Below are 19321 nucleotides of genomic sequence, written 5' to 3' on the forward strand. Positions count from 1 at the left end.
CAGAATCTTTTAAAAGCAATAAAGATTTTTAAAGGCGTGGCTATTTGTCAGTCCAGAAATAAGAATGATGTGATTAGCTTACGAAATCAGTCAAAGATGCAAACCATTGAAACTAAAGCATACTTTTCAAGGTACTGGTGCATTATTCGGGCATTGCGAAGAAGCCAAGTTTGGTTAATGCTAATGAAATAAAATAAAATAGGATAAATATATAATAGTTTAGAAACAAATTTGGGCTACATATTGGCACATTTGGGGGGGGGGTTGTGGCTAGTAAAGCATAGCATATATTAAATACGTAACCTAAAATAGGTACCTTCCCGCCCTAAACTCCAAAAAATAATCGTTTAAATATTGTAACTCATTGAGAAACCACGGCTTTGCAATCATTTATCTGTAGCGGTCTCTTGCAAATAGCCTGTTTGACGGGTTTCGTAACTGGTTTCCTTGATACAGTGTATAGCGGTGGGCCCGAATAATGCACAAGTACCCTTTTCAACATGCAATTAAAAGAAAGACATTTCGTCCTTCTCTTTAAAAAAAAGTGGAATGAGACAAAGTTAACGCAGTGTAGTAAAATTCCAATCCATAATTTTAAGCGAAAATCTTTACACCCTTTCAAGTCCGTATTTAGGAGTTTTTGGTTCAATCACGTCTGAGACCAAACCGGCTATACATAATGTAAGACAAAAAAGGAAAAAAGAAATTTGTATTTAAAATATTATTCCATATATTTTATTGCATCCGAAGACAAGAAGCAAATAACCCGTATCTTTAAAAATATTTGGACTAGGCGCCTTGGAGTACCACAAAGAAATTGCAATTATTCACAGCCATACCTGTAAATCAAATTAGCGTCTTACCGGGGCTGCGTGATCTAGGTCCGTAATGGAAGTTTGAATTTTAATTAGACTCAGTAAGTAGCAATATATAATTTAACAGCTGAAAAACTGTGGCTTTTCAGATGAGTGGTATCATCTCAATACTTGTTCACAGCTTGAATTATTTTGAAACTTGTTCTTAATGTAAATTGTCAACCCGTTGTGGTAACAAAATTCGCCAAATTTTGTATGGTTAGCTATCTCGTCCATAAACAGTTACCGGACTTGTGTTAACAACTGGGCATAGTCCGAACCTGTCTCTTTAACTTTCGTATCCCTGAAGATTCGTTTTTCCAGTCAGTCTTCTAAGAACTCTGGGATAGTAAATAAATTTCCAGAGAACGCAAACACATCAAATACAAAGTATTTATTGTGAAGTGTCATTCAACTTGAGTGGAGAAGTGAGTGCAGTTAAAATGGCGGGTGACGTGTTTCACATACATGACGAACTTCACGTACATTTTGTAAACGAATCTAGAAACTTGGAGGATTACATGCAGGATTATCACACCATGATTTACACTTACAATGAACCTAGGAATATTATTTTGTTAATTTTGTATGTTCCAACTTTCTTGGCGTCTGTCATTATGAACACACTGGTTATTCTTACAATTGTTAGATATAAACATCTCAGAAGGTAAGATAATTTATGACAAAAGCTTTATTAGGTTATATTCATCATTTGGTGAAATTAGAAATTGTGGATTCCATGATTAAAATCAGCAGTTTTCTTCCAAGTTGTTCTAAAGAAAATGATGCCAATTGGGGGAGAGACAGGATAAGGGCAATTGCCTCTTATAGACTAAAGAAATACCTTTTATTATTATTATCATTAGACATAAAAAATCACCTCCCCCCTAGATTTCGAAAAATATCTTTTTTTTTGTATCTTCGTAAATAGTAAAAAAAAATCTTTGGAACCTCCTACATTTTCGTGAATTAGTGCCCTTACCACGAGGTGGCACCCGCTTTTAGACACCACTTCTTCCATGTTTCCACGTGGCGTGTACTAAGCGCGACGAAAATGGGTCAAGCGTGAAAGAGACTCTGCCAAGTGTGGCGTAACTGTGCGGCACACTTGGGGCTCTGAGATGAACACCAGATGGTGTTCCTGGCGAAAATACCAACACTTAAAAATATGATATTTTAATTAAGCTACATATTTCAGGTAAATGAGCATGTTCCAGTCTCGTTTTAGTAAGAGTGTTCCTTTCTTTTAGTAAAGTCGTCAAAAAGTAAGCCTAAGCTAGCTTGGAAAAATCTTGGCAGGTTAAGTAGGCTAGTTGACTTTGAGCTGATAGGCCTACTGGTGATATAACTCTACCTTCTATAGCCTCCCCTGGGTTTCTTATTACCTGAAGGGAGAAATATCCAGCAGTTTTGGGCTGAACAAAGTCGCCAAACGCTAGATGACGTTAGTGGTCCTTCTTTTCCTCCTAGCACCAATTTTTCGCTCTTATAAGTTTCTTGTATTCTTTGGTATTATGTACAAGTGTTCGACACTTCTAAATTGAATAGCTTTCTCAAACGTTTCCTCCGATGCCATTCTATACCCGATAAAATTGGGAGTTGGTAAGAAATGACACTTTGGTATGATCACATCTCTTCTGTTGCTGACATAAAATTATAAAATATACCTAAGAATAAAGTATTCCTAAGCTTTCTACAACCATCGGTTTGGCTAGACCACCCATGGGGAGAAAAGAAGGAAAGCTCCAAAGAGCACAGAGACGATGTAACAGAACAACATTATCATTTTTATTATTTGAGATACTAAAATTTTAAGCTCAAAATGTTATGATAAGGCCGATGATAGTTAGTTCACCGGTAAGATTTTTACAAAGACTAATTCACTTCTTTGAGTTTTTCCCCTGCTCCCGTTCTCCTTTCCTCATTACAAACTTAAAAGTTTTATAAATTTAGCCTAAATTTTCCCCATTAAGACACGCAATTATTCGTTATTTTATTTCATCATTATTTGCGTGTCTGTTTTTTTTGACGACTTGATCAACAGTATCTAAGAGCATAGCTTCTAATCACCCTCCCACGTTTGTTTCTTTATATGTGACATATCCTTACCTAATCCTTAAATCCACAAGCGTTTTAAAGTTACAAAAACTTTAAAAAAGGACAAAAAATTTGTTTTTACGAATCGGACAGACATTTCGGAGGGGGGAGCATGTAAAGCCCTCTAAATCCACCCCTGGATACGGCCTTGCATATAAGCTTAGTTTCTAGAAAAGAGTTGATTCTTAAAATTCTACAAATAAAGGAAAATATCCTGAGTTTGGTTATCTGAGTTAGATTTGTATATATATCTTGCATGACCTGTGAAGCAATAATTTTTGTTCGTTTTAAGTTTTAGGTTCACTCTTTACTTCAATCATAAACACTTGGTGTCCTAAAATTAATTTTTGTGCGTTGTTAGACTTATAGAATTATGCATATTAAACCTAACAAAGAGATGTTTTTTAACTAAGGCACTGAACCAAAAAAGTCAATATGAGTTTTCGTTAAAATAGGGCATTTAATTGAGATAAAGTTGTTTTTAATTAATTGTCTGTACATTTTTTGTGCTGCACTTGATCAAAAATTTCTTTTTCTTTGTTGATTACCGTGAAGTTGGAAATCCTTGCAAATGTTGTTTTTATGTATTTGTTTCATTTTTGTTTTTCCCCTGGTCATAGAGCCTTACGGGGGACTCTATGTCGAAGTATTTTTTGTCGTGAATCTCTTGATTGAATAAACGGGTTGATTGATTGATTAAATACCTATATGTTTTTCACAAGAGATCTTAGGTTTTCAAGCATTAATCAAGTTTTCTTTTTTTTTCTATTATTCCTTTGCTTTAATTTATCTTTCAAGCCTTCATTAGCTTTCAATTATCTACAAATTCTTTAGCTCATAGGTCTAAATTGTTGATGATACAAATTCTTTTCTTTCATCCATATTTAGATTAAAAAAAAAAGGTTTTCGCAAACGAATGTAGAGTGACAATAAAACTTGAAACGAAGAGAAATTATGTATGTAAGGGAGGATGCCTCCTTCTTAACTCCCGCTCTGTACGCTAAAGTTTGACTTTTTATCCTGATCCCTTAAAAATGATTACTTAAACATAGGGATAGTTGGAATTGGATAAAAGTTTTTTTTTCCAAAAGGCCCATAAATGAAAGAGCTTATTGATGGACGTTTGTTTTAAACAATATAATTTTCAATTCAAGTATTTTAAAAGGCAATCAATAAACAAAACATATACAACAATCCATTAACTGCATTTGTACTTGCTTAGAAATGTTGCCATTATGTTTAGAAATAAAATTATTTTCCGTTTCAATTTTTTGACGAATGACGTCTAACCACCTTCCACCGTCTGTTTCTCTATATGGGGTATACCACCACGTTGAAGCTTTTACCATGTTTGTAGTGTACTCTTTCAAGATTCTACATGAAACAAAACTAATAACCTGCACATTTTTAGTTTCAGAATTGGTTTTAAAAAATACTGCATATCAGTACTTCCTTCACAAGAAGCGGCTTCTTAAATATCTCTCTTGTTGTTTTTTTTCCAGGAGAGTTTTGGTTCTCAAATACTAATCAAGTTTTTCTTCTATTTCTTCCTTAGCTTTAATTTATAGGGAACCCTCTTCATTAGCTTTCAACAATCTCCAGATCCGCTCCATCTCCAAATCCAAATCCGCAAACTGGTAAAAAATGTTGCCACATGATGATGTTAGGTCAGCGAACTGCATGGAAATTTCTGTCTATTGGCGTAAACGTACAAATGTTCTCGTTCATCCATCTTTCAAATGGAGTTCAATCCAAAAAATTTCCTTTTCAGCGGTCCAAAGGCTTTGGAAATATAGCATGTTATTCAAATGCACTATTGTCGAACGAGGCCATTGAAAGCTGTCCCTGGTCGTACGACTACAAAAAAAGTACATGTATATCTTTTGATTCAAGCTGGTATTGCTAATAATAATTGCTATATAATGTTGGCATTTCTAGATGCGCATAGAGTGTCGATTCGATGCTCTATGTGTCACCAGTGGCTTTGAAGGATCTTTATTCTTTTTTAAATGTAAAATGAAATAAATTGTAACAACATCAACATTTTTTCAAATAAAAATAAATGAAATGGACTGTTCTCCAAAGAAGCATCATAATATTAATAAAAATGTGCAATTTGTTTTCAAAAATTGTTATAAAATCCAATTTGTTTGCCCCTAGACTTGAAAATACCTTATATTTTAATCAAAAATGCCCTTTTTTGTATTTTCATTGACAAAAAAAAAAAAAAAAAAAAAAAAAAAAAAAAAAAAAAAACAGGTACTCCTGTACTAAACGGACTCTTTTATATACTGCAATGGAATCCAGTCACGAAAAGCCCGTTTTTGATGGGTTAATTCAAGACACCGCTATAGAGCAATGCCATGTATAGCGTGGTTTTCATTGAGTATACGATATTTAAACTATTATTTTTTGGGGTTTAGGGGGGGGGAAGGTACCTAGGTTAGGGTAAGTTACGTAATAATATATGCTATGCTTTACCCCCCCCCCCCAGATGTGCAAATATATAGCCCAAATTTGTTTCTATACTATTATATATTCATCCTATTTTATTTTATTTCATTAGCATTAACCAAACTAGCACTATATAAAAGAGTCCGTTTAGTACAGGAGTACCAAAAAACAGTAGCCTACACCTCATATTTTATACCACCCCCATATTTTGAAAAGTACGGTTTGCCCCTGCCGTAAATTTTTGTGAAGTCAAGCCACTGCAGGGGCGGCTCCAGGATTTTCTAAGGGGGGCCCAAAATAGGTTGATATGATAAACTTGCGTTAGGAGCAAGTTTAATTAACGGAATCTTGCGTTAATTAAGGGAATTATACTACTTTATACTATACTATGTTGGGGGGGGGGGTGCCCCCTGAATCCGCCACTGAGACCTCTAGTGCTACTGTGTGAAGAGGATGTCCAAAATTCCATTATCCCACGATGTCGCCTATCTTCCCCATCAACAATTCGTCTCCCCCCCTCTCAGACAGGTAATCTTTGGGCTCATGAATTTCTTTTATTCTCACAGTATCTTACCATAGATTGGCAGACAGTTAGCTCGGAATACTTCACATGTGTTGTGGGTTTGCAATACACCGCAGGTTTGAAAGTATTTTATTTTTTGAGTCGTAAGTATTCAATTTACAGATAATCATATGGCAGACTTCCATTGGAAAGCATGTCTCGTGTCAACATTTTATTAATAGTTTTTCCTAACGTGTTGTGTCAATCGTTATGAATTTTGTATGAAATCAATTTCAAATTTATAGCTCTTAATATGTCAAATGCTAGCTCATAAGTTATGCATGAATAAGTAATCATTTATTGTGTTTCAAATGACAGACTGTCTAAGATTTGGGAGTAATATTGCCCCGGTGTAACACTTCACCCGGTCGGTGCAGGTTACACTTCTTTCAGTTGCGATTTTGTTGTTCGTCCAAAAACTGTATTCTCTCTTGTTCTCTAGTAACATTATTCATAGAAGCCAAATATAACACAATGAGGTAGCACAAACAAATAAACGAATCTCCTTTACATCTTTGTTAAAAACCGTCCTTTAATCCCATTGGTTTATTTTTCAACCGTATTGTCGCAAGCTTACGCTGCGAAAAGACGCTGAAGCCTAATCAAGCGTTATTTTTGAGCCGTCCTAGCCGAGTTGCTGGCGCCCCGGACTTGAAATCTTGAGGTTAGGTGTTCGAGTCCGGATGTCGCTGGTTATTTGGTTTGGAATGGGGGTTAATTTTGTGACCCTGTAAGCTCAGCAAAATAATCCCTTGTTGTTTGATCGTTTCGTATTTCTATAATTAAAAGAATGAGAAGTTCTTGAGTCAATTTTTCTTAGGCACTTTTCACACTTAAACTCTATGTTTCTCTGTGGTACAAAGATGCATTTACACACACACACACACACACACACATATATATATATATATATATATATATATATATATATATATATATATATATATATATATATATATATATATATATATATATATATATATATATATATATATATATATATATATATATATATATATATATATATATATATATATATATATATATATATATATATATATATATATTTATCCAGCGTCTCGTATAAGTACCGGGTAATGGCTATCTCAGCTTTGCTTTTCTCGACACGTGACTATTGGTATCTTGAAAAGTACCCAAAGTTTTTCCAAGAGAAGTAAAGAGCGAAGTTGAAACTTAAAACGAAAACAATTATTACTTCACAGCCTATCTAACATATTTCAATAAAACTAATACAAATTAATCAACTGGTGATTTCTCTTTGTTTGTAACATTATAGAAAACAAGCGCTTTACTGGAAACACAAAAGCCAAGTATAAAAAACAAGAATATTGATTTAGGAGTCAAAAGTAAATACGTAACCTCACAACAGAAAACTAATCTATAACGCTTGTCATAATCCTACAGGAGCTGTGATATCAGTAACTTTCAGTATACAATTAAATTTATCTTAAAAATTTAGGCAGAAAAATAATAAGTTTTAAGTCATTACACAGCATATAAAATAATGGATTGATTTATCTGGTAACATTTTGGTCTCACCTAGAATTACTCGAAATGAAAACATATCAACCGTAATATGGACTCTGGAAATCCAGTTATTTCTCGCCATAAAACGGAGAATTTGAAGTTTCGATACAAATTCTAAAGCAAGTCTTTAGTGACACTTCAAACTTGTGTACAAAATAATTATGAAATATCCTTTTCAGATCCAAAAACGAGAGTCAATCATTGAACTGAACTCATTGTGCAGAAATAATGCCAAATTAAACCACAAAATGAATAAAGCAACATTCTTAAAATGCTTTAATTTTATACTGTTAAAAGTGTTCTTAAAAGGTTTACTTTTACCGTACCAGTAAAGCTTTTGTGTTTTCAGTAAAGCGCTAGTTTTCTGTAATGTTACAAACATAGGGAAATATCACCAGTTGATTTATTTGCATTAGTTTTATTGATATATTTTACATAGGCTGTGAAGTAATAATTGTTTTCGTTTTAAGTTTCAACTTCGCTCTTTACTTCTCTTGGAAAAACTTTGGGTACTTTTCAAGATACCAATAGTCACGCGTCGAGAAAAGCAAGGCTGAGATAGCCATTACAAGAACCCCTCCCAGCCCCCTTAGTAAATTAGTAAATTTCATAAATCTTCTGCTCATCATTAAGCTACTGAAACATTAGCAGGTTACCACACCATTGTAGATAAATGCTTAATGGCTCAATTAAAAGCTATTGCTTATATTTACTAGGTTTTTACAAATTATACCATCTATTAGATCCCATAGGTTTCGATGTTAGCTAGGTTCTGTGGAGAATTTGTAATAAACTCTTTGTCTAGGTTTAAGCAGTAGACGAAACCTATTAAAGAGTAAGACACTGTCTAAAGTAATTAATACTTATAAAATATTAAAACAGTCTTTTTTTTTCTTTTTTCCAGGCCTAGCGGAGTGCTAGAACATCATAGAGAGATGCTTAAGAGCTCATTCAAATCTATTTCTCATATATACCGGGTTTATATAAATTCTGCCCTCTGCAAGTGCCATATAGCACGAAAAAAGGCACTTTTTATGTCATTTCTCAAGGGGTGGGGCTAGCAGGCTACCAGAACATCCTAGATACATTTTTGATAGCTCATATAAAAACTATTACTTATATCTACGTTCCTCCTATAAATTCCACAGCCTGCAAGTTTCAAATGGAACTAAAAACGGCACTTTTGGTCCCATGTCTCAAGTGGAAAAGCTGGGGCTAGCAACGTTTGTCATTCAATGAACAAAAAGCTTTTACTTGGCCGACTTCGCCTGAAAGAGCCATAATGAAGACAGGGGTTTATAAATCGCCTACTGACTAGGAGAAACTAGAAGGCTACTGTAACAGAAGAGAGCTGTTTAAGGGCTCGTTTAAAAGCTTATATTTATACCTCATCGCTTTTTATAAATTTTACCAGATAGCATACTCCCACAAAGCGCACTTTCGGTTGTTTCCCCCATTTTTTTCAAATGAAAAACGTGCCTTTTCCAATGAAAAAGGCACAACAATTTCCAAAATTGTTGTGGCGGGAGCATTTGCCCCTTTCCCTAGCCACAGTCCTGTTTATTGTAATGGTAAAACAATCTTTTAGGATCAGGAGATCCCAAGGGAGCTTTTGCAATCTTTTGGGATCAGCCAGATATTGACGCCAATTAATTGAGCAAATTGCACTAGTACCAACTAAGCAATGAAACCTAAACAAGCAGCACATATTTGGTTAAATTGCCAATGAATTTTTCGCATTACAAAACTGCCTGTCCTCCAAAAAAGTGCTTCTGTACTAATAAAGCGTTCCACCTGGAAAAGAAAAAATAGATAATTAATGACTTTTAGCTAATCAAAACAATTTATCTGGCTCCACCAACAGTACCATAAACAAGTATGGTTATTGAGATTGAGCCAATATTCTCATTTTTTTTAAATGTTTTTGCTGAAGACCCCACCACGGCTTAGATAGCAGGAGCAAAAACAAATTTACAGCTGGACTATTTGTAGCAATTAGATAAAGAGAAGCGATATTTCTTCAGCTTGACTTGAGGAAATGATTATTATCACATGTTGTTTATCTTTTTTCTTTATCTTTGACTAATACTTCTCTGTCATGAACTTGAGACGAGATATAAATTTTAGAAGCTTTAAAGAACTGACAAAAAAAAACAGACAAAATTGTATTGCATGAATAGCACTAACATGTGTGGGAAGGACTTCAAGCCGTATCCCCTCTCCCTTCTGCAAAATTTATAGTTTGTTATATATTTTCTGATATTTTCCGTACAACTCCACTTTTTTGTGTGTGCTGCTAAGAAGATGATGACCCACCCCCCTGTGAAAAAGACTGGATCTTTCCGTTACACCTATGCCACTATTTGAAATTTATTTTCTAGTCGTTTATAGGTATTGAGATGGGAACCGGCGTATTCCCCCTAGAGTGTTCCTTCCGGCGTGTTCTCTCCATGGAAAGTTTTCCCCTGAGTAAATCCCCTCCCCTGTGGAAAATTTCCATCACGGAAAATTTACCACTCCCCCGGGAAGTTCCCCGGATACTTTCCACCGGAAATACTGGTTGGGTCTTTTGTGTGAAATTTTAGCCAGAAAAAATGAACAAATAGTTTTTGAGTGCTTTATCTTTTGGAATCAATGCGATTTTTTTTCTTCCAATTTTTATATTAAACTACCTGTATGCATTAAAGCTTTGGAATTATCGTGAAGATGGATGGAAGAATTTTAGGAAAATAATTTGTGAAGTTGTTGCTGATGTCTTAAGGAAGAAATTTAGGAACGCAGCTAGGAATATTATGTGAAAAAGCTCGTTGTTTAATAGAGAGGAGAAGCGGCTTGCACAAAAACTGTCCAGGGCACTAGGTGCTGATACTGTGGTAAATGAGTTTCTTAAATATGATGGCTCTGGGGTTAGAAATTAAATAACAAACAAGTTTTTTAAACTGAAAGTAAGGAGCGACATTAAAACTTAAAACGAACAGAAAATATTCCGTATATGAAAGGAGCTGTCCCCTCCTCAACGCCTCGCTCTTTACGCTACGGTTTTTTATTGTTTTAAAAAATAAAGTTGTGAGACAGAGTCAAACTTTAGCGTTAAGAGCGAGGCGTCGACAAGGGGACAGCACCTTTCATATACGGAATAATTTCTGTTCGCTTTAGGTTTTAATGTCGCTCCTTACTTTCAGTTAAAAAACTTGTTTTTTTTTAAATTTAATTTCTGAACGTTTTTAAATTAATGCAGGTTTTGATTTTGGCTCACCGTACATGAATAATTTAAACGAAATTTGCATATTAATTTTTCTTTTTTTTTGGCTAAATTGCTTTCTCGAAAGTTGTTTAATTTTTTTTACGAACGATTTTATTAGTAATAAATATACGTAACTTACAAATTAACTTATATAACCAACCTCCATATTCGTATATTTTTATTACATATATTTGGGTGGGTTCACCCCCCTAGTCAATACCTCGCTCTTCACGCTAAAGTTCGAATTTTCTTCCAATTCTTTAAGAATTAAATAAAAAAACAAGTTTTTTAAATTGAAAGTAAGGAGCGACGTTAAAACTTAAAACGAACAGAAATTATTCCGTATATAAAAGGGGCTGTCCCCTCCTCGACGCCTCGCACCTTACGCTAAAGTTTTTTATTGTTTTAAAAAATAAAGTTGTGAGACAGAGTCAAACTTAGTCAAACGCTCCTTACTTAAAGTTCGTTACCACGAACTGTTTGATGACCTTTTAATCACAAAGGCCGTTAATTAGAATAAAAAGCTCTTATGAAAGTGCTAAAAACTTTAGCGTAAAGAACGAGGTATTGACCAGGCGACAAACCCAATCATATACGTAATAGTTTATGTTCGTTTAAGTTTTGATGTTGAAAAGTTTTCAGTTGAAAGGTTTTTCAGTTGAAAACTTGTTTTTTAAAAATTTAATTTGTGATCGTCTTTTTAAATAATGCTGGGAAATCCGGCGCTCCCTTCATAGCAACGCCCCTTCCCCCATCAAAACTTCCTCCGTGGAAAGATCCTCCCACGTAACCCCTGACTCCCCCCCACTACCAGAAAAAATCCTCCCTGAAAACGTCTGTATACTATATGTAAACATTAGGCAAAGTTCATAACTTGCAGCCCTTCCTCTGGGAACTGTGGGGGATTAAGTCATCCTCAAAGACATAGTTATTATATTTTTTGACCATGCTGAACAAAATGGCTATCTCAAAATTTTGATCGGGTGACTTTGGAAAAAATGAGCGCGGGAGGGGAGGGCTAGTTGCCCTCCAATTTTTTTGTCACTTAAAAAGGGCACTAAAATTTTAATTTCCGTTAGAATGAACTCTCCTGCGATATTATAGGACTACTGGGTCGATACGATCACCCCTTGGAAAAACAAACAAAAAACAAATAAAAACAATAAAGAAATCTTTTGGGAAAATACAAAATTCCACATTTTTACAGATGAGAGCTTGAAACCTCTACAGTAAGGTTCTCTAGTACTACTACTACTAACAACTCACCGCAGCGCCAAGCCACCTCAGGCCAACACAGCTACGCACGCTTCTCCTCCATCTCAATCTATTCAAAGCCTCCCTTTTTACACCCACCCATGAAGTTCCCATTTCCTTTAAATTTTTCTTTATGACGTCCTCCCACCCCAGACGAGGATGACCTGCTTTCCGTTTAGCTCTAGGCGGTTAGCCGAAAAGAACAATCTTTGGCAATATGTCATACATCATCCGCACAACGTGCCCTAGCCACCTCAACCTTTCTTTCGTTATAGCCCTAGAGAGCGGTATTGAACCACACTTTTCGTGTTGCCTATTGTTTGAAAAAACGGTCAGTCAGCCAGGTACCCAGAACAATCCTTAAGCAATTTTTCTGGAAAATATCTAGCAAATCTTCCTCTGCTTTTCGGAGCGCCCACGCTTCAGAGCCATATTTGACCACTGTCATCACTGTAGCTTCTAATATTCTAATCGTGGTTTACAGACTTATCTTCCTATTCTTCCAAACTTTTTTTTAACTGTGAAAAACACCCTGAGTAAGGTTCTCTGATGCACTGAACCTGATGGTGCGATTTTCATTAAGGTTCTTTAACTTTTAGGGGGTGTTTCTCCCTTTTCTCGAAAATAAGGAAAATTTTCTCAGGCACTTAACTTTTGATGGGTAAAGACTAAACTTGATGAAACTTATATATTTGAAATCAGCATAAAAATCTGATTCTTTTGATGTATCTATTGGTATCAAAATTCCTTTTTTTAGAGTTTCGACTACTATTGGCCCGGGTCGTGCCTTACGTACAGTTCGTTACCACGAACTGTTTTATAAGCTACTGATGATTATGAATATAATTTTGACAAAGGGGAAGTACCTAGCGATTTTTGGAAAACCATAATTTAACCACTGTATAAGAAAGATGATAAGAGTCAGTGGGGTAATTATCGAGGCATTAGCCTGGTCTCTGTAGGTAGCAAATTACTTAGTTGTATGATAATTTTCAGAAGAGTGCGGTTTTAGAAAGCGTAGAGAATTTGTCGACCAAATTTTCACTCTTAGGCTAATAATTGAGAAGTGCCTGAGTTATCAAACACCTTTGGTCCTTAGTTTTATAGATTATGAGCAAGCTTTTGATTCTGTTAATAGAAGGTCTTTAGTGACGGTCTCATTTATGTATGGTACACCAGACAAAAACATTAGTGATTAGTGCTATGTACGAGAATAACACTGCTGCGGTTAAGGAAAAACTTTCCTGGGCTTAGATTATGCTGGTGATCTAAGAATCCTAGATGAAAGTGTGAGCAAAATGAATGAACGTTTAGAGGTTTTGTGACTTCAAGGTGCTAGAATAGGGTTGAAAATTAATGTTAAGAAGACTAAGTCGCTAAGGCTAGAAACAAGTGAAAATGGGAAGGTGACATTGGGAAACGAAAAGATTTATCAGGTGGACAGCTTCACTTACCTTGGTAGTATTATTAGTAAAGACGGTGGGAACAGTGAAGATGTTAAAAGAAAAATAGCCAATGCTCAGTGTGTTTTTTCACAGTTGAAAAAAGTTTGGAAGAATAGGAAGATAAGTCTGCGAAACAAGATTAGAATATTGGAAGCTACAGCGATGACGTTGGTCATATATTGCTCTGAAGCTTGGGTGCTCCGAATAATGGAGGAAGATTTGCTAGATATTTCCCAGAGCAAATGTCAGCGGGTTCTTTTGGGCACTCAACTTACTGACCGTCTTTCAAACAATAAGCTGTGTGAAAAATATGGTTAAACCCTGCTTTCTAGGTTTATAATGAGAGAAAGTTCGAAATGGCTTGGCCGGAAAGGAGGTTGTTCGCGGTTGGGGTGGGTGGATTTCATAAAGAAAGACTTGAGGGAAATGGGAGTTTCCTGGGAGGGTGTAAAGAGGGAGGCTTTGAATAGGTTGAGATGGAGGAGGAGCGTGCGTAGCTGTGTTGGCCTCAGGTGGCTTGATGCTTCGGTGAGTTGCTAGTAGTTGTAGTAATAGTAGTAGTAGTAGTAGTACTATATGTTGTATGTACACCTGAACAAACACTAAAAACTGACACATAAGTTTTAATTTTGTACATGGAAATTGCATGGAAAAACAAGATATAATGGGGAAAAATGTAGGATTCTCGTAATTTATGGAGGGGGAATGGGCCCAATGGCCCCTAATTGGTGTACTTGCCTGACTGGGATTAGAATTTTGGTGAAATTTGACCTAAATCCTCTAAATTTTTCGCGAAGTGTTGTAGTATTAAATCCACTTAACACACTCAACCGCGGAAAACCATACACCATTATTGGGCATAAAGCCTATAATCTGTAACGAGTGAAACAGTATCAAATCTGCTTAACCAGAAACCAAAGAAAAAAGAAAAACGTGTGCTAAATTGGTTTATTTTTATGACGTCAATCGTGATGGTTTTTGACTCAATAACATTATTCCTTTCTGGTATATGCCAGAAAGGGAATAATTAACCCCAGCTTTATTACCCGTTTTATAGTTTGTTTCTAGGCTTCTTCCTCCCATAAAAATCCTCATGCGGAGAAATCTCCCCCTGCATAACAATTCCTGTAACCCGCAGAAATTTACCCTTAGACAATTTTCAACCGAAAAATTCCCCCTGAGGATTATTCCTCATAGAAAATTGCACCTCTACAAACGTGTAAAATTGAGCAGCCAAAGGGAAAGTATGAGGTATAAAAAGAATGTGGAAAAGAAGAGATTTTGGAATATTCTACCTCTAGTCCAAAACAAAGGTAAAATATTTAGTCTGCACCACTGTAATATTTATTTAATGGTTTTATTTCTTTTATTTATTTTTTAAGTGTTTTTTGGGGTTGAGTTATCATAGCAGGGTAAGATAAAGGGTAAAGAAAAGAAAAATTGAAGATTAGAAATCAGTGGCAACTATAGAAGGGTTGCTTTATGGTGGAACTGTACAGATATACAGGCCGGGACTAAGAAGTACAAGTAAATACTCCCCAAGGACTTTGTCTGGCACCGACATCTATAGTACATGATACCAGTTCCTCCCTTGCGATCGAGAACGCCTCCACTTTTGGCGTACGAAAAAAGGTTTTTCCGTCCGAAGTAGCTATAAGAGGCTTTTTATTTTATTTAATTTTTAGTTTTATTGAAATAACATGGAGTAAAACTCCAAGTCAAAACCAAGTAAGTTTAAAATGGATAGAACTCCTTATTTCAAATTAACAATCAAAGTGTTTTCTTTAACCGTTTATCTTACCCTGCTAGGATAACTCATCCCCAGCCCCCACAAACACAAAAAAATGTAAAAGGAGTAGAAATATAAATATAAATCTGATAAAATATTGTACACTATATATTCTACCCGTATTTTAGAATATATGTAGAACATCCCAGAATTTCTTCTTTTCTTCATTATTTTTATTCGTCTCACTTTCTCTTTGGCTGCTCAATTTTAAATGTGAGCAGGGTGTTCCAGGGGAATTGTTCGGTGAGAATATCCCTCGAGGGTATTTTCTGCGGGATGATTTGTTGTTGGGGGGGGATTATCCAGACTGCTTAAGGTTTACTAATAGTTTTTATATCAAATTTTGAACCATTAAAAGAACGCAAAACGAGATATTAAGCAATTTTTTAAGAAATATTAAGCAAATAATTGGAGTGAAATTTTTGGATCATAACATATTTTACGAACAAACTCTCTGTTTCTCTGTGCAGGAACTATTGTTTTCTTTTCTTCTTTCCAATTCAAGTTCCACGTTAATAAAAATAAGTAAAATAATACTAAATTTCAATAAGGATTACCAATATATTCACTTACAGCTGCAGAAGAGGAAGGGCCTCAAGTTTGGTAATCATGAAGTTTACATTGGAATTTGTGATACCTCTTCCCCCTCTGCATGCATTATGCACTGTTATTTTGACCACAACACTCCCCAAAGCACTCCTAGTATAAATGAACTAAATGTTTGCAAAGGCTTCAAAATGGTTGTATAATATTCAGTGGATAGCTGTGCAGAGACATCAAGCACGTAGGTAGGGGGTTCGGTGTGAGCACTGAGGGGATGTTCTCTTTGATTTGTATGGACTTTTAGTTAGTACCCAATTCTTTCTGTATTTTTTGTTCAGTTTGCCTGTGTTTCGTGACTTTGAGGAACTCCATCTCCCCTTTTCTGCAATCCACTTCTGTATACATTTCTGATTTAGTTGAAAAAAACAAAACAAATAAAAATATCGACTTGATGAAAATAAAATATGACTTCTTAAAAAATATTTGGGAATTTGGTTAAAATTAGTTTAAAATAAGTTTAGGCTATGGTTTATTTTCTCTTTATTTTCTCTTTATTTTCTCTTTTATTTTCTCTTTACTTTCTCTTTATTTTCTCTTTAGTTATTCGCCTTTTAACTTGATTGTATTCAAAAATGTGTATTTGTAGAGATTTTTCTTTACAAGGATTTTATAGAGGCCTAGGCTTTCTTATATGTTGCTTCGTCAGCCCAAATGGAAACAAAGTGTCTTTCTCATAAAAAAGAGCAGCAAAAGTAAGAAGGGAAGTGGGAATTTAATAAATTTGGATACAAAGGATAGAATTAGGAAAGAAATGAAATGTTTGATAGTAGGATGAACTGTGAAGTGTAAAAAGTCTCACCGATAAAGATTTCTTTTTCTTCAAATTTAAAATAAGGAATCCGTTCGTGGGCTCATACAATGTCACTAACTGAAAAATTGTGCCAGCGAAGGGGCTACAACTGGCCCATTGGCTGAATTCAAAGTATATAAAGATTGAAATGAGACCTCCTCTTTTCTGGAAAGACTCTTGATGTTCCTTTTATTTCTTTGCTTAAGTCTAAGGAGATCCTTGAACGAAGTAAATATTTCTTCTGACATTTTGCGTGAAAATAAAAACAAAACAAGTTAATAGGAAAAACTTTTTAATAATTAAAAATACAAATGTGCCGTAAAAGAAAAAATTTTTTTTTTTAGTAATAGCTAACCAGTTTATTTAGCTGAAGTAAAAAATAATGGAAAGCAATTCTCAATAGTAAAATCAAGAGTTAAGACAAAGATGGCTGTCTGTTTCAGATAAAGGAAGTAGAAATGAGTCAATTGAAAAAATCTCAACAGACTTTCTTCTTAAAACTCTTCAACTTTTGGTGTTCGCAATTTAAAGATGGTGAATTGTTAAATGATCAAAAAATAATTATTAGATAGATTTCTAATAATTATTTTATCAAATAATTCAATGGTACTTCTGGCTAAATAAACAATTATAATTACGGAGCATGATGTGTAAAGCAAAGAGTAACGGAAAGAAAGTTAGAAACTAAAGAATAAAGGGTACTTATGCATTATATATAACTCAGCGCTATAGACTCTGCAAGGAAACCAGACATGGAAACCGGTCAAACGGGTATTTGTTAGATAAATTGATGGCAAAGCGTCATTTCTCATTGCGTTTACAATATTTAAACAAGTGTTTTTTGGGGTTTAGGGGGGGGGGAAGGTACCTAGGTTAGTTTAGGTTATTTATTTAATATATGCTATGCTTTACTCCCCACCAGGGGGGTCCCGAGACTCATTTTATTGGGGATCCTCTCCAGGAGGACAATTGCGAAAGGGTAGAAGATCCAGAATTGGACAACGACCTCTGCAAATTGACGGAGAGGAGTGGCTTGCCGCCGTCAATGAATCAGCCAAGAAACCATATCTTTCCAAAATATGAATACAGACTCAAGAGATCAAAGTAGAAGTGCTACCGCAGCCGGGGAAACCGACTACCTTTGCGATTTGATAAATGTGAATAATGATAATGAATTTGCTACCGCGTACGGGGAAGCCGACGACCATCATAGGCCAAGGACGACTCCCAGATGGGATGAGAGTTTAATATCGGCGAAAAACACTCTCCATATTGGTACACTAAATACCCGGACTTTAGCTAAGCCTGGCAAAATTGATCTGGTGTTGAAAGAGATTGATAGATACAAGTGTGGTATAGCCGGTATGTCTGAAACGCACCTTCCTCGAATCGGAGAAGAAAACATCCTTGGAACCACTTTCCTACTGTCGGGACGTACTGATGGTGTTCATTGGCAGGGTGTCGGCTTCATCCTCTCTCTGGCAGCCAAAAGGTCATTACTGACCTTCACTCCTGTATCGGAAAGAATAGCGACCATCCGCCTGAAAGGGCCCATCAAAAATCTCTCAGTCGTCCAGATATATGCCCCGGATTCAGCCCGAAGTGAAGAGGAGTGCGAGCAATTCTACTTCCAGCTACAAAGTAACACTGACCAGATCCCCAAAAATTATATACTTATCGTGTTGGGCGACTTTAATGCGATAGTTGGCAGTTGCCATGCCGGTCGAGAGGATGTCATGGGCCCACACGGACATGGCCGTCTTAATGCAATGGGAGAACGGCTTATTGACTTCTGCAGGGAGAATGAACTCTATATCACCAATACCGCCTTTAAGCACTGACACCGCCGAAATGTAACATGGAGATCCCCTGATGGAGTCACCGAAAATATGATCGACTACGTCCTGATATCCAAATGTTGGAAGTCATCTGTAATGGACACTGTCTCACTCCCCGGTGGAGATTTTAACTCGGACCACACAATGTTGATGTCCAAACTCAAGCTGAGGTTAAAATGTCTCCCAAAAACCGCAAAAATTCCAAGAAACCGAACAGAACTCCTCCGAGACCCCACCAAAAAAGCCACATACAACTCTAGCCTGTCTACAAAATTCCGTGACATCCTGAGTACATCCACTCCGCTTGCAACTCCCGAAGGGATCGATCGCTTGGCTGAACATGCTATTCCTGCAATCCTCGAGACTGCAAGTGACAATTTTGGTAGAAAATTCAAAGACGTAAAGCCTTGGATCACTGATAAAATAATTCTATTATGTGACCAGAAACGCCTACATAACAACAAATCTGACCGAAACAGCCGAGCTACCTACAAACATGTCAAACGCAAAGTTGAGCGTGAAATCAGGAAGGCATTCCGAAACCATATCCCCGATAAGTGCAAGGACTGTGAAACCCAGTTCATGAATGGCAACAGCCACAAGCTCTTCAAAACAGTCAGCGAGCTATCCTCCAAAAAGATCCCTCAGCACCCGTAATCCTAGACAAGCGGGGGAACGACATCAATGATGCCAAGATGAAGCTCGAACGATGGAAGGAATATTTTGAGGCGAAACTGAACCCCGAAGTAATGGCCGACCCAAATGTCCTAAACTCCTTCCCAATCATAGATCGAGACCCCCCTCCACCCCCACTTAAAAGCGAGACCAAAGCGAACATAGAAT

General features: G+C 36.0%; 1 protein-coding gene across 1 annotated transcript in view; it reads left to right on the plus strand.

Annotated features, from left to right (window-relative positions):
* The first annotated feature begins 1096 nt into the window (after positions 1–1096).
* The window catches only part of LOC148948895 (orexin receptor type 2-like), a 356926-nt gene continuing 338701 nt past the window's right edge, over positions 1097–19321 (plus strand). The window contains exon 1 of the mRNA XM_089094812.1: positions 1097–1521. Coding sequence (XP_088950938.1) covers positions 1298–1521 — 224 coding nt within the window. The 5' untranslated portion in view covers positions 1097–1297. The remainder of the gene's footprint in view (positions 1522–19321) is intronic.

The sequence above is a fragment of the Artemia sp. Qi Xiang Cuo genome, chromosome 9 (assembly GCF_049724085.1).
Source record: "Artemia sp. Qi Xiang Cuo chromosome 9, ASM4972408v1, whole genome shotgun sequence".
Classification (NCBI taxonomy): Eukaryota; Metazoa; Arthropoda; class Branchiopoda; order Anostraca; family Artemiidae; genus Artemia; species Artemia sp. Qi Xiang Cuo.